Genomic DNA, 14,712 nt, shown 5'->3' with positions numbered 1-14,712 from the left:
AGTTGTAGATTAGTGTTTTAAGTGTGTAATTAATAAAGTATAAAATTGATAAAATAGGATAGAGAAGGTAATAAAAGTGATAAAGTAGGAGAGAGAATATAATAAAGGTGATAAAGTAGGAGAGAGAAGGTAATAATTATTACCAAAAAAGGAAACGTGTCAAGATTCGTGGGACGACCCAAAAAGAAAAACGTGTCAATATTCGTGGGACGGAGGGAGTAGTAAACAAACCAAAAGGATGACTTAATTGGTATCCAAAAGAATAACACAAATTTTTCTTCTTTGGCGCTGCTAATGCTATCCTATCTTTCTCAAAATCAAACATAGCAGTGTAGTGCGAAAATAATAATAATAATAATAAACAATGAATATACACAACCAATCTCAATAAATCCATGAATAACAATCTCAAACAAGTATATATGTAGAAAAATTATGTGTGTTGTTGATGAGAAGTGGGAGCAGACATCATATCCTTGAACTCGTGAAAATCCAAAACGCCGTCGGAGTTGGCATCGTAGACGCTGATCATCTCCTTACAATCGTCGGCGCTGCGCTTCTCCAGCAGGCCCAATCTGGAGAGCACGCTGTGCAGCTCGTCGCAGGAGATGCGGCCGTCGCCGTTCAAGTCGAAGACCTCGAAGGCCTTGAGTAGATCATCGTCATGCTCCGCTTTCACATTGGCCTCGTAGAAGAAGAAGAAGTCCAAATAGTTGAGGCCGGCGGTGGCCCCCACCAGCTTCTCCAGCTCCTCCGCCCTCGTCTGGATCCCGATTTGCTCCAGGAGGTGCTGCAGCTCCTCAATGCCGACTACGCCCTTGTTTTTCTTGTCCAACTTTTTGAAGATTCTGTGCAGATCGTCTGCGCTGATCGGAGACATGTCGAGATTTGAAATCTATTGCTGGATTGATGGTTTAGTTTATATAAAGGGTAGGGGAGGGGGCCGGCGTTGAAAATCAGAATTTTCAGGAAATATGTATATGTGGAGAGCACTAATATTGGATTCAATATTTGGGAAAAATCCAACAACAAATTCCTTTATTCATTCTACTTTTTGGTTTTTCGAATAATCAAGTCATCACCCCGCGCGGCGTGAAATGTGTTGGAAAATTTAACTTTCTTTTCTCCGTTCCGACGTTTTATGTGTCAATGTCATACTCGTTTTCCTCATTAATTTTTAATAACATTAGAATAGGTCTCGGTGAATTAGTAATATTTTTTAAAAAATAAATTATAATATATTTTGATTTTATACTAATTACACAATTTCCTATCAATAATTTTTATATAAAATAAATAGATATACATAATTTAAAAATTATAATAGTATTAATTAAGACAAAAAGGAAACTTAAAAATGTTTAAAATAAAGTTTTTGCTTTCAAGAAACTATTACTTGCTTAAAGATATACTCCCTCCGTCCGCGATATCGTTTCCACATTGTGGACGATACAGGTTTTTAAGAAAAGTGATGGATAATAGTAGATAGTAATGAATATTGTAGTGAGTTTAGGCCCCACAATAAAGGTGAAAATATAAGGTTAAAATAATAAAGTGTTATGTTGACCCTACAACTATAAATGGAAGTGGAAACCATATCGCGGACAGACCGAAATGGCAAATGTTGAAACGATATCGCGACAGAGGGAATATAAATTATTTAAGGGTTAAATAGCAATTACACCCCTATGGCATTTAGCCCCCTATACTCAACATAGAATCAATCAAGCCCCCGATGTCCCTAATTTCGGTGCAATTAAGCCCTCCCCTCTAAAGCTCGTTTAACTCCGTTAAGCATTTTTTTTTTCGTAAATGGTGGGACCCACCACATTAATATGCAAATTCCACCATTTCTTCTTCGCCAAGCTCGCCGAAAAATGCCTTGCGACCATGCTCTGCCTCTTTCCGCTCGTGTACGAGTGTGATGGGCGTCATCCCTCCCCCGAGGCGCAAGGCGGCAACTCGGATTGTCGAACTACCTTTCCGGTGGGATTTTTTCGGTTGCCGTTGCTGAATATGCTTGAGCTTAACGACAATTACTTCACTGGCGCGCTCTCAGATGACATTTAGGTTATGTCAAGTGTGAAAGATAAAACGACAACAATTTACAGAGAAATAATTAAGAATTAGAGAGAGAGTTTCAGTAGCTAATTCTCAACTTTCATGACGATTCTAGTCCTTTTCCCCTACCAAAACCACGCTCTCAGCGTCGACAAATTGCGATTTTTGGAACAATTTCACAATCTGTGCCACCTCCTTAGCCCCACACTCATCCACGGCCACCAGGCAGACGCCACCGCGCCTCACCGTTCGCTCAATCTACCCCAAGTACCTAGCCGAGAACAAAGCCAGATCCAGATACGCGATGTGGTTTCGGGCTTGGAGGGTTTATAAGAATGAGGTGTAGGAGGAAACGGTGACGGTCCAAGTCTTGGTGGACCAGGCGCGATGGTTGCGCTTCTCGATGGTGGTGTAGGCCCAGGGGTGGAAGTTGCAGGTGGATTTGGGGAAACGAGTGTAGGGCTTTGGGTTTGGGTCGGACGGGTCGAAGCAGGCTTGCGGCGTTTGGATGGAGAGGAGGAAGAGGATTAGTGTGGCCGCGGTTATGGCGGCGACGAAGATTCGATTAATTAAGGATCCTCTGAACATGCTACTCCATTGATGGATTAGCTGAAATCGGAGATGGAGCTTCATCTATGGATTCAATTGGCTATACGAGGCCATTACGCATATTTACGAAAAAAAGAAGAAGAAAAAAATTAAAATATTTAACGAAGTTAAGCGGGCGTTAGTTGCACCGAAATTGAGACATCGAGAATTTGATTAATCCATTGTCGAGTATAGAGAGTTAAACGTCATAGGAATGTCTATGTAGGTGTACCCATTATTTAATATGTTAAAACTTTAGATCATCATAAGTTCATAACCATATATGATTGATAAATTAGACTCCCTTGCAAATTGGAAAACTGTATTAAATTAGGCTCAAGAATGAAAAAAAAATCTTGTTAAGTGGGCGGCACGCCGTCAAATAAGTTAATGGAAAATTAAAAGGCAGCAGAATCTACAGGATCCTATATATATATGCTGTGGGCTAATGGAAGGTGCTAATGAAATTCACAAGTCAACGTGGACTATGTCACAGAGAACCTTCTAATTCTGAATATTTGATAATTGACCAACTAATTAATTAAAAATCAACGCTCCAAGTTAGTTCAACTTATCATCCAACGCTCAATAATTAATTAAATGTCATCCCTAAAAAAAAAAAAATCACGTCACGCCAACGATTTAAACTTCCACTCTAAATCATGGACTACAAAATCTGTCACGCGCAACCCTAAATTATAGAATCTGTCTACATTTGACGAAAATTCTCTAGATTTATCAACAAACATCCACAAAAGACACTCATTGGAACTCAACTTACAATATTACGGTCATTTGCTATTGTCATGGACAATAAAGGTGTGTAATATCTATAATAATATATATTTTGATATCTTGTTTATTTTAAAACACACGATTCTTTATAAAATAAGAATTATGATAAAGATTATATAAATTTGTGGAATTCTACAATATCATCTCTTAAGGTAGTAATACAAAACAAAATTATACTATTGACCTGTAAAGATATAAAATTTCAACCAATTCATGAATTGCATACTAACTTTAATTTGGATATGACAATGCACAAATTTTCAATTTGTAATGATTTTATCACGAAATATGAACTCCATTTTTTTTTTTTTTTTTGTAAATTTTTGAAGAGAATTGTTTTAAGCTTAAATTTGAGTTGTGTTTTAGCTTAATTGAATTTGAAATGGATTTATATTTGGGGAATTTGGTTTTGTGGTACATAACAATTTGAAATTTTACGTATCAAATCAAAATTAAAGTTTATGTTCAATTCATGAATTGGCTAAAAGTTTATGTATTTATAGGCCAATAACCCTTGATTTATTAATGGACTAAAAACTATCTATGGTGAACATTATATGTTATTGGTAATATAATACTCCATCCGTCCCACCCATCTTGAAACATGTTCTTTATTGGGCGTCCCACCTATCTTGAAACATTTCCTTATTCGACAAAAATTTTGACCCTTTATTCACTTTTTCAACTACACACAAAACATTACTTTCTTAATTCTCGTATAAAAAAAAAAAGATCTCAAAATAGCCGGGATGGAGGGAGTAATACATTTAATAACCGGACATTATATCGATACCGTATATGATAGTACATGACATCTTTTAATCAAACATATTAAGCATTACTCCCTCCGTCCCACGAATCTTGACACATTTGGATTCGGCACGGGAATTAAGGAGTTGTAGATTAGTGTTTTAAGTGTGTAGTTAATAAAATATAAAAGTGATAAAGTAGAAGAGAAAATGTAATAAAAGTGATAAAGTAGGAGAGAGAGAGAGAGTAATAAAAGTAATAAAGTATGAGAGAGAATGTAATAATTATTACCCAAAATGAAAACGTGTCAAGATTTGTGGGATGATCCTAAAAGGAAAACGTGCAAGATTCGTGGGACGGAGAGAGTAATTCGTAAATTTATGACCATTTTGCATGTAACAGTCGAGGGTGCTTTCCTGAGAGTTTCAGGCCATGAACATTGTCAAAAAAGCAAACAACTCGTTTTTCTGCATAGTTGAATCTTTATTGTCCCCAGCTACGTACTTCATTCAAGAGTCATGTTTTTGGGATTATTCCATTTCCAAATGGCCATACGAAGCTTCAATGATTCTAACTCGTTTTACTGAAATTTCACCTAACAAATCAACCCTGTGAATATGCTTGCTACTTAAATTGGATGTGAACTAACTCCAAATATTTACATCTGTTCACTAATTTATAGATTATAGATATCCCACAACATTATTTACTTTTCTAACGAGTTATAAAGCTCACTTAAATTCGATTAAATTCAGACAAGCTTCCGAGCCTCGAATTCTGAAAATCAAATTCGAATTCGAGAATAATAAATTAATCAAACTTGAGATTTTTGTATATTTAACTCAGACTAGTAAAGTCAATACGATATGGAATTTTAACAAGTAAAATGAGTGTACCACAACTAGTAAGCGGAATCAATCAAACACAAACACCACAGACATTTCAATATCATACAAGTCAATTGCAAAATTAGACTTTTTCTTAAACAAGTGGACCGAGCTAAGCTACACGAAAATCAAGAAATATCACAGAAATGATATGTAAACTCTTGTAGTCATCCTAGATAGGGTCTAATTTGCTTCCATTATTCAATGTTCAAAAGCATGAATCATCTAAATCCCACTTAACTCAAATGATAAGTTGCAGAAGCACCAATAATTTTATTTGATATAATGTTACAAAAATCATATAAAGTAAGATTGAATCATGCAAAAAGTTGTGGACAGACCTCTGTTTCCGAATCAGATCTCAGGCGCTTAATGAATACTTTCCGGGCTCTTTGTATGTTTTCTCCAACTGCTCCTGTTTGATAATTTTGAAACCTCTGATCCTCACTTCTTCAGGCACTGAAGTATCCTTGAAATCGACTTTTTCAAGGGTCCATCCCACGTTGTGGACATTACCTCCCACTTTAACCTGTTGAGAGAATGCCCAGTTATCAGACTCCGGTTCCTCATTTCATAAAAAAGTAACACGTATTGATGCTCATAACTCGAGACCCAAATGTGAATAGATCTTGTAAATAAGGGCCGCTGTTGTTGGCCGTTGTCAGATTACTGTTAACATACCTCAGCACCATCAACAGCATCGATAACTAGAGCTCCATCCAAGGCAAGATCCTGGAGAAAGATGCTTTGGCCCTTTATGGCAATGGTAGATCTTCCTGTAATGGAACAGTTTCCGTTGACTTTGCTTTTGATATCTGAGAATGTAAGCCCCCATTTAGGTCTCCATGTAATACGAGGCCATACGTCCACCTCCTGCCCGTTGAATACATCTTGAACTGGATCATCTACCTTGACGCCAGCCTGTTCATGCAACAACATGTTCAATTGCATGCTCAAACAAAGCATTGGTAACGAGAAGAGCTTTCATTCTTTGGTTCAGCTAAGATACTTATGGGTACAGAACTAAATAGCAAATCCAGTTATGTATAAGACATTGTTTCTCTTGGTACATCTGCTTATGCATACAAAATTAGAGAAAAAATTCTGACAAATAGCCTAAGATAAAATGAGGTTTAAAAAATGATGTAAGAAACAATGACCATCTGGTGAAACAGTGATTCATGCTTGTCGCAATTTGTAACAGCTAGAAATCGTAAGAGTATGCACTTTGTTGCTCCATGGTAGAGGAAACAAGTTTACATATGAACCTTCATATATGCAGGAGTTTTCAGTATAATACCTTTCTCAAAATAAGGCTGTTTGCCCTATATATAGCCATCTCTCCAGAAGTAGCACTGTGATATGGATTGCCTTTAGGTACCTTAAAAACGCAAATACAAGTGAGATCCAAAAACAATTTCAAGTTATATCATGCATGAAACACCTAAGAGTACATTTTGTAGAAGAGTTTCTGCAAAGAAAAATTATTGAAGATAACTGATAATTAGCAAAGGGAATTAATGGAAAGAATTGCCTATCCTCATGCATCGTACCTTAGCCGCATCCTCAGGATTATTCTTGACAGGTGCATAAGCAAGCCAAGCTTCCATTACCTGAGTGGTATGAACAAGTATTTGTTATGACAAAACCAGAACTTACAGCAGAGGGCACTCAGAACAAAGGAAAAAATTTAAAGACAAATATATAATTTTGAAGTTATGCTTACAGTAAATCCAACTCTAGCTGAAGGTGGCAGTGTTTTAGGATAATCTTGCATCATACATTCAAGCCGAGTAGATGATTTGAAAGCAGTTTTAGTAGAATCTTTGTATCTGAAGCAGACAGTAAATCATTAACAACTCATAAACTAGGGCACAAATAAGTCGTAACTATTTCCACACTTGGTGGATCACTGGACCAGTCGAGATAACCAATTGCAGATAAGTGAAGATCAAATAATTAATAAGACAACAACATTCATGAGTCTCACGTTCACACTTATTTATTACTCCGTATTTAAGTTGTGTCTATGAAAATTACTGATTTACAGAGTCCAACATAATGAAGAAATTAGGCAAACTCATATCAGATTTTTGTATTCCTATTTCATTAGATGAAACACACGAATGAGGTAGAATATATTCATTCAAATTATCTTGCGCAGAGACTATAGTCAATGTGCCTTTATCAAAGCATATTAGCTACTAGCCTTAGAAGACATTAGACTTAATAATTATGGAATTAATAATTGCCTGTTGCCCAGCCCATCAGCCTAATGCAATCTGCATGGCTATGCCCAATAAGTTCACAAGAGCCCAGAAGGGCCCCTTGAAGCTGAGACTATAATCAATGTGCATTGACCATGCTTGCTAAGGCTAGTAGCTAATCTGCCTTGCTAAAGATCGCATTGACTATAAAGACGATATAGGAGATAGATGGCTTACTTTGGATTAACAAACTCCTTGATAGAACCACCTGTTTTCGAAAGTTCTTCCAGATAAGGGCCAATTTCAAAAATCAACTGCATAAGAAAAAGTAAATCAAATATTCAGATTACTTGATATGCCAAAGGTAGACTATAGTCAATAGCGAAAACTGCATGATTTCATATGACTCATCACACTAACACTACTAGATCATCTGAGATAGTATAACAAAGACATGGGTAATAGTTTTAGATGATATATATACTTGGTTTATGTTGCCTGGAAATGGAGAATATCCTGTTTCATTGTTCACATCACCATCAGGATACCCTGAAGCTCTCAGCAATGGATCAAGTTGATTGTATTCCACATTGATCACCATTGACCTCCCTGACCACAATTCATGCTTCAATGTATCAATACAATGGTATAAGACACAGTTTCTAAATAATGTTATGGTAGAAATCAAAATTATTTGAAGTGCTTGAGAGCAGTCAAGTAATAATAAACAGTAGCACAATCCTCTTCACATTTATAAAGAGAGAATTTAACTGTTCAGCAGTAATGAAATTTAAAACTGCCTGACTTGCCTGTACAGTATAACAGAAGGTGAAATAACAATATTTTATTGTCAAAAGATAAGATATAAATAATAAACTGTGGAACTATGCATTTATTCATGGTTAATCTCATTGAGATTATGCATTAAATTTCTAGTTTCTCTTTTATGTGGTTAGTAGAGGCATGTTATCTACAATTTTTACATTCACATAACAATAGCATAATAAGGGTACTGGGTACATAAAGAAAATTATCTCAATTAATGCTAAAGACAATCTGGAATCAAATATCCAGTAACATGAATAGTGGATGATGTGTTACAGTGCATGGTAACTGGCAAAATATTGCCTATTCTTTGATTGGAAGAAATAGCAACAAAAACAGGCTGCAGAAAAGTTAATTCACAATGCAAGTATATGTTTTTTTTTTTAATTTTTTTTTATATATATATCTCACCCTGCATGAGCATAAAATATCAAAATAGTGTACCATCTTCATGGGTGAGCCTAGTAATTCCTCCAATAGCTTCCTTAGCCTTCCGGGGAACTGCAAGAGAATTAACATGGTACTCTTTGATGGAACTCACACCCAATGCAGATGGAATTGCCTGTAATGGAAGATCAGAAAAAGGGAACAAATTAAGCAGGAAGATAACATTCATAAAACTATTCACAATGACAAGAATAATTAGCGCCAAAAATTGATGTTTCATCCGAACCTTGAAAAGAAGACCATTAGTATCTTGGAAAAACAAAACCCATTTCCGTCCAGCAGCGTGCCTGGAATTTAGAACAGAGGGTGAACCATAACTTAAGATTTGAACATGGCGGGGAAAAAACCACTAGCATCAAAACAAGAAATCCATGAGCATACCATTCTTTAAGGAGACCAGTAGAATAGAGAAGTGAATGAACATCACCATGACCATGAGGCTTTGTCTATAGAAAAATAGGACAAAAACCCAATAACAATTACATTTCTGAAATAAGCAAGTCCATTAATTTGGTTCATATCGATATGCAAAAGGCACCTGGATTTTGAACTTATTATTTGGATCCACAGCCAGCCTAGCATCATTATCATCTAAACAAGCAACTTTCTCCTGGAATATCCAAAGGAGGAATAGAAGTCAATTTGAAGCAGTTTAACCCTTACTAAATTATATATTTTCTCAGAAAATCACCTGCTTCAGCAATTTTACTTGTGAGGGTTTCATCCCAAAATAATCATTCGTCTCTAAAAGCTTTGTAGTACGTGAATGAGTATCATCAGATGTCATAATGGCCAAAGGAATTTCAGTTGGTCCTTCACCTACATTTATAAGAAGGTAGAAAATAATGAAAAGGTAGAAACACATAGCAATGTCTATGTGGCACCATTTCTAATATGTCTAACCAATTTGGCACCAGGAGAACTGTAAGGAAGCTTGAAATAGACAATAGTACAATATTATTGAAGTGTGGAAAAGCATGGTGTGAGAACATCACTGTTAAAGAGATATTCAATATAAAATGTTTTAAGAATTGATATTCCATCATTTTAAGTTCCTTAGATAAAACTTTCATACACGAACCTTCACCTAGCCTACAGCTCGCCTCTTGCAAGGCAAGAATAGATTCAATGTAGTGCTGTAAGAAACATGTCCCTGTAGTAGATTCTAACGGCAGAGCCACCTGCAAGGGGAAGAATATTTGTTGGTCAAATGAACTGAAATTGATTAGTTCCTGTTATAAGAACATGAAACGTTTCTTAATGACAATACAAATAAGCACTACATTCAATAAAAAGTTCATAATGAGAACATCAAATTGAATTATTAACTCCGAAACCATTGCATAAATCAATGGAAACTATTGTGCTACTTCCACTATTGTCTTACCTTTATACCATTGTAGCCAAGACGCTCTCCAAGGCCCCCAGCAACAAGGACAAATGCAGCCTTCCTTGCCTCGCGGACACCCGCGTTCTCAAATTGAATGAAATTTTCATCACCGAAAGTCAAAATTTCCCCTGATGGTACCTACATTTTTCAAAGTAGCATGCACGACATGAGAAAATTTCTGTTGAAGACACTGAAGACAAACCAATATGAAGTGAGTACAGATGCTCTCAAGATTTAAGGGATAAAGCAAGTCACATTGCCAAATGAAGAGGAAAACAAAATCTACAGTTCTAGGGATTTCTCAAAAAAACCTGGCAGTTGGTTTAGAGGAAATATATTTAAATCCAGTTAAGATTAAAAAAGTAACGAAAACAAAAGGTTCCTCTTAAATTCCAGAGACAATAAAATGAATCTGCATAAGTCAACATAGCATATTAGTCAAGGAAAATCTAACTTACTGAAGGAGAAAATCCATCATAGGGGTTCTTTCCAGCTTTCGAATCTGCCAAAAGTTCCCGAGCAGTTTTGATGTAAGAGGCTAGGCCACCAGGGTAACTTGCATTAAGACGAGAAACCTAGAAGATCATTAAAAGACGAAACACTAAGTGCCAGAAATTTTATCAAAACCAACGAACACGAAAAGATCAGCTCTCATGATTTTTTTTTTCAAGAATAAGAAATGGAGCATTTTTCAAGAGGAACAAAACATTAGAAAAAAATGTAGAACTATAGGCATCATTTAGAAATCATATCAGTATAAATGTTCAATATTCATGTTGTCAATTTCTTGATCTAAATTTGAAGAATTATACGCACAATCAAATGTTAGAGTTAGACTTAACACACACTAACAACACTATAGTACACTGTGAAAAGATCGAAATTTTAGTCTAATTACATCAAAATATGAAATTATCTAGACAAAATAAAAATCCAGCTCCAATCTGAAAAGATACAATAGATTGGCCACCAAAACATGTTCAACCAAAAGTACGAGTCTTTTCACAGTTCAAATGGGAGAGAGAATGAATGAGGCTAACTAAAGAAAGAACTAAAAGTGATGAAATCTGATCTCCGCATTGGAGAAGAAACAAAAAGCTAAACCCAAACCTAAGGTTCACCCCGAAGTTCAAAAGCCAACTCAAATCGAGATCCCAACTACAAAACTCCCCTCACGCAAAATCATCACACTTGAGCTCATCTCCCGTTGCGGATTAAGCAAAACAAGTAAAAAAATACAAACGCAGATATACAAGACTCTCGTTAACGACCTGTTCGAAGAACGCACGCTTGTCATCATCGTCAACCCCGGGCTCGGGCCAATGCTCGAACAAGTGAGCCTGATTCAAATCCAACAGCATCTTCGCCAACTCCACCTGTACATACAAAACACAGCATCTATAAACCACATCCGGCGAAAGTTCAATTGAATTCAGCCTTATATGCATATAATTCAACGATCCGGACAGAAATGTGGACCTGTTCAGGCGAGAGGAGGGAGAGATTTTTGTGGAGATTGGGGGCGGCGGAGGCCAAATCATCTATGGAGAGTTTGGAAAGCGCGGCCGCGGCAGCGGTGGCCATGACGTCAGATTCCGGTGGGATAAGATGATGCGAAGAGTACTATGCTAAAACAGAGAGAGTAGTGTTTGTATATACAGATTTAGAAGACAGGCGGAGAGTTAGTTACTCACGGAGACGCGAATCGAATCGGTCCGGGTCGGGTCGGGTCGGTTTCGAACATTATTAACCTCTACTAGAATCATGTATATTTAACTTTTACTAAAAATTATTCATTGATAAACATCCGTACCAAAGTCTTGTAGCGTATTGAATTTAGACATAGAGAATAATTTTTTAATAGCAATTTTGTGATATTTGATTAATTAAATTAAATATATAATTGAATAGTTATATTAAATTAAATTAAGCATATAAATAAATATTTAAATATGCACATATATACTATATATTATATGAAAATATATACTCCTTACCTTGATAAAAAATAATTCTAGTAAGAGACGGTACGCATTTTAATAAAAATGATTATTGTACTGTGAGTGGAGAAAGAATCTCACTTCAAAAATACTCCCTTTATCCCATGAAATTAGTCCCTTATTCTATTTTGGAATGTCTCAAAAAGATACTTCACTTATTTAATGAATATTGTTCTCTCCGTCTACAAAGATTGTGTATCCGTCCACAAAAATTGTGTGTTTTTCTTTTTTAAAAACTTCGTTTATACACCCTCCGTCCCATGAAGCAAGACAAAGTTTTCTTTTTGGTCTGTCCCACGAAGCAAGACCAGTTTCTAAAAATAGCAAAAATTTACTCTTTATTCACATTTTCACTTTTTCATCTACCACACTTAACACACAAAATACCAATTTCTTAATTTCCGTGGCGAAAAGAACTAGGTCTTGCTTCATGGGACAGATGGAGTACTTTAAACCTCATTTTCACTCAATATTTACAAAATACTCACATTTTACTTTTATAATTTGATGGGCCCTTACATTTGTCAACATTTTTTTTTATTAAAATTCGTGTTCTCCACTCTACCACACTCTTTTTTTTTATTATTAATCATGATTATTAAAGATAATCATGATTAATTAAATCTTAAATACATGTGCAAATTAGCTCACTATCTCTCAAGTTGAGTTTTACCAAAATTTATAACAACTCGTAATACTAATCAAAACACATTCGTTAAAACACGTGTGTATGCCACATAGAGAAATTTCAACTTTGAATAGATGGTTGTTGAAATAGCATCAACTAAAACCGTGAGTTAGTATCGCAAATCGGATTTGCGACCATAAATGATGGACAATAGGCGTGCTTTTATTTGTTGATTTGTTTTAATACCTTTGTTTTAGTTATTTTTGAGTAATTTTTGTTTTGGGTTCGTTAGTGGAATGTTTTATCAAAACATCTCTAATGAAGGCTCTATGAAGTGGCTCTATAATTCTCATTTCCATTTTATTCTATTTTTACTCTTTTATTTTAAAATTTAATATTTTATTAATATTAAAATTAAACATTACACTAATTATATAAAATAAAATACTTAAAATAAAATCGTTGAGCGTCAGTTTTACAATCACGACAAATGTAAGCTTTCTTCGTCGACCTTCTTTGCCTAGGAGAGCTTTCCGATGGACCTAGGAGAGCTTTCCGATGGACCAACGATGTTTGTAATTTCATAAAATTGCGATACAAATTGAGCGAATTGGATAGCACGTTGCTCATTGCCGCTTGATTCAGAAGAAGATTGGGAAGATGTTTTGCTAAAGAGAAGAAGATTGTATGAAGATTGAGAAGAAAATGATGTCTGAAATAAAGTAGAAATAAGTGGTATTTATAGAAGTAAATAAAAAAATAAAAAATAACAAAAAAACAGATGCAATAAACGATCAAATTTCGAATTCATATACTCCCTCTGTCCCACAAATAACTTTCTCTTTTTTCTTTTTGGGACGTCCCCCAAATAACTTCATCTTTCTTTCTTTCCATTTTTGGACAACTACTCCACCACTAATAACACTTTATTTATTCTTATTTTTCACTTTTCACCATTCTCAATACTAATTATAACACTTTTTCACAACTTCGAATAATAATTATAACATTTTTTCTTCACTATCAATACACTTCACAATTTTTTCTTAAAGCTATTTGTGGGACGGAGGGAGGAGTATATAGTACTCTCCCCCGTCCCATAAGAGTGTGCATGATTGTTGATGGCACGAGTTTCAATAAACGTTAGGTGAGTATGTTGTTAGTGGAAGAACCAAAGAAGGGCCCCACTTTTATTAGTGAAAAAAGGAGTCCAAAAACGGAAAGTGCGCACTCTGGGACATCCCAAAATGAAAAAGAGTGCATACTCTTATGGGACGAAGGGAATATATTTTTTTAGTAGTGAACGTGGTCTGCACACGTCCGCCTTCTCTCTCCCACCACACCGACACGCCACAGAATGCTGTCGGAACGGTGCAGTAGCGCACGGCCGAGCGCATCGTGGCGCATTAGTCCGGTAGAATGATAACCAATCTTGATTTTAGTTTTAATTGTCGCCATTACATTGACAATTGGGGCATCGGTAGAAGTTGTGGACGTCTTCATAATTTCCTAATTCATACACGTATCATGTTCGCAGAGTATAGAAATAGTTTTATTTATTTATTTTAATTTTTTTTTGTGAGAGAGTATAGAAATAGTTGAACTGAATATATATATATATATATAATCATCTTTAGATTGGCTCATATCATGCATCATCTTCTTCGTGGGGAGTCGTGAAAATGGAGGCGTTGACGCGTTGTTATTTGGCGGTATGAAATTTCCACGAGGCATTAATTTGCAATAAATATAAAAATAAAAGGTCACTTAGAAATCAAAAATTGTGTACCAAAAGAGTAGTGATTTAGTTACTTATTTTCAAACATTTATCTACACCATAGAATATGACGTAACACGAATACAGTAAAAGATGCAGAAAAAGGTCACGGATCTTTACTGACATGTTCTGTTAATGCTCTCTTATTCTCCGTTCGTTCCATAAAAATATATATTTTCCCTTTTTTCATTTGTTTCATAAAAAATGGCCTTTTTCAGCACTAAACATCACAATTAATATGAAATATTTTCAGCACTCACTATATTTTACAAGATTTTTTAAAATTCATACCGTCTCATATGATACATGTTTTTATGGAACGAATGGAGTATGCAATATATACAACTTTATAATTTA

The 14,712-nt window shown here is 35.4% G+C and overlaps 2 protein-coding genes across 2 annotated transcripts; both read right to left on the bottom strand.

Annotated features, from left to right (window-relative positions):
- Positions 1-330: 330 nt before the first annotated feature.
- LOC131011811 (probable calcium-binding protein CML44) lies at positions 331-1,114 on the bottom strand. Its single transcript, XM_057939659.1, has one exon. It carries the CDS (start codon positions 878-880, stop codon positions 434-436), a length of 447 nt encoding a protein of 148 aa, XP_057795642.1. The 5' UTR covers positions 881-1,114; the 3' UTR covers positions 331-433.
- Positions 1,115-5,112: 3,998 nt separating this feature from the next.
- LOC131011810 (UDP-sugar pyrophosphorylase) lies at positions 5,113-11,740 on the bottom strand. The gene is made up of 17 exons (XM_057939658.1): positions 11,430-11,740; positions 11,222-11,326; positions 10,409-10,525; positions 9,948-10,088; positions 9,642-9,741; positions 9,252-9,379; positions 9,099-9,170; positions 8,942-9,006; positions 8,787-8,847; positions 8,558-8,675; positions 7,773-7,897; positions 7,526-7,602; positions 6,808-6,913; positions 6,635-6,694; positions 6,382-6,462; positions 5,763-6,002; positions 5,113-5,610 (listed from the first exon to the last, which is right to left on the bottom strand). Exons 1-17 carry the CDS (start codon positions 11,532-11,534, stop codon positions 5,443-5,445), a joined length of 1,869 nt encoding a protein of 622 aa, XP_057795641.1. The 5' UTR covers positions 11,535-11,740; the 3' UTR covers positions 5,113-5,442.
- Positions 11,741-14,712: the final 2,972 nt, after the last annotated feature.

This window comes from Salvia miltiorrhiza, chromosome 2 (genome assembly GCF_028751815.1).
Source record: "Salvia miltiorrhiza cultivar Shanhuang (shh) chromosome 2, IMPLAD_Smil_shh, whole genome shotgun sequence".
NCBI lineage: Eukaryota > Viridiplantae > Streptophyta > Magnoliopsida > Lamiales > Lamiaceae > Salvia > Salvia miltiorrhiza.
The sequence above is the reverse complement of the archived record's forward strand: the minus strand, read 5'-3'. Positions and strand labels throughout refer to the sequence as shown.

Coding starts and splice junctions, on each gene's coding strand:
- LOC131011810 (XM_057939658.1), bottom strand. CDS start 11,534: ATGGCCACCGCTGCCGCGGCCGCGCTTTCCAAACTCTCCATAGATGAT. Junction 11,327..11,429: donor CCCTCCTCTCGCCTGAACAG/GTCCACATTTCT, acceptor TTGTATGTACAG/GTGGAGTTGGCGAAGATGCT. Junction 7,603..7,772: donor TTCCAGGCAACATAAACCAA/GTATATATATCA, acceptor TTTCTTATGCAG/TTGATTTTTGAAATTGGCCC.
- LOC131011811 (XM_057939659.1), bottom strand. CDS start 880: ATGTCTCCGATCAGCGCAGACGATCTGCACAGAATCTTCAAAAAGTTG.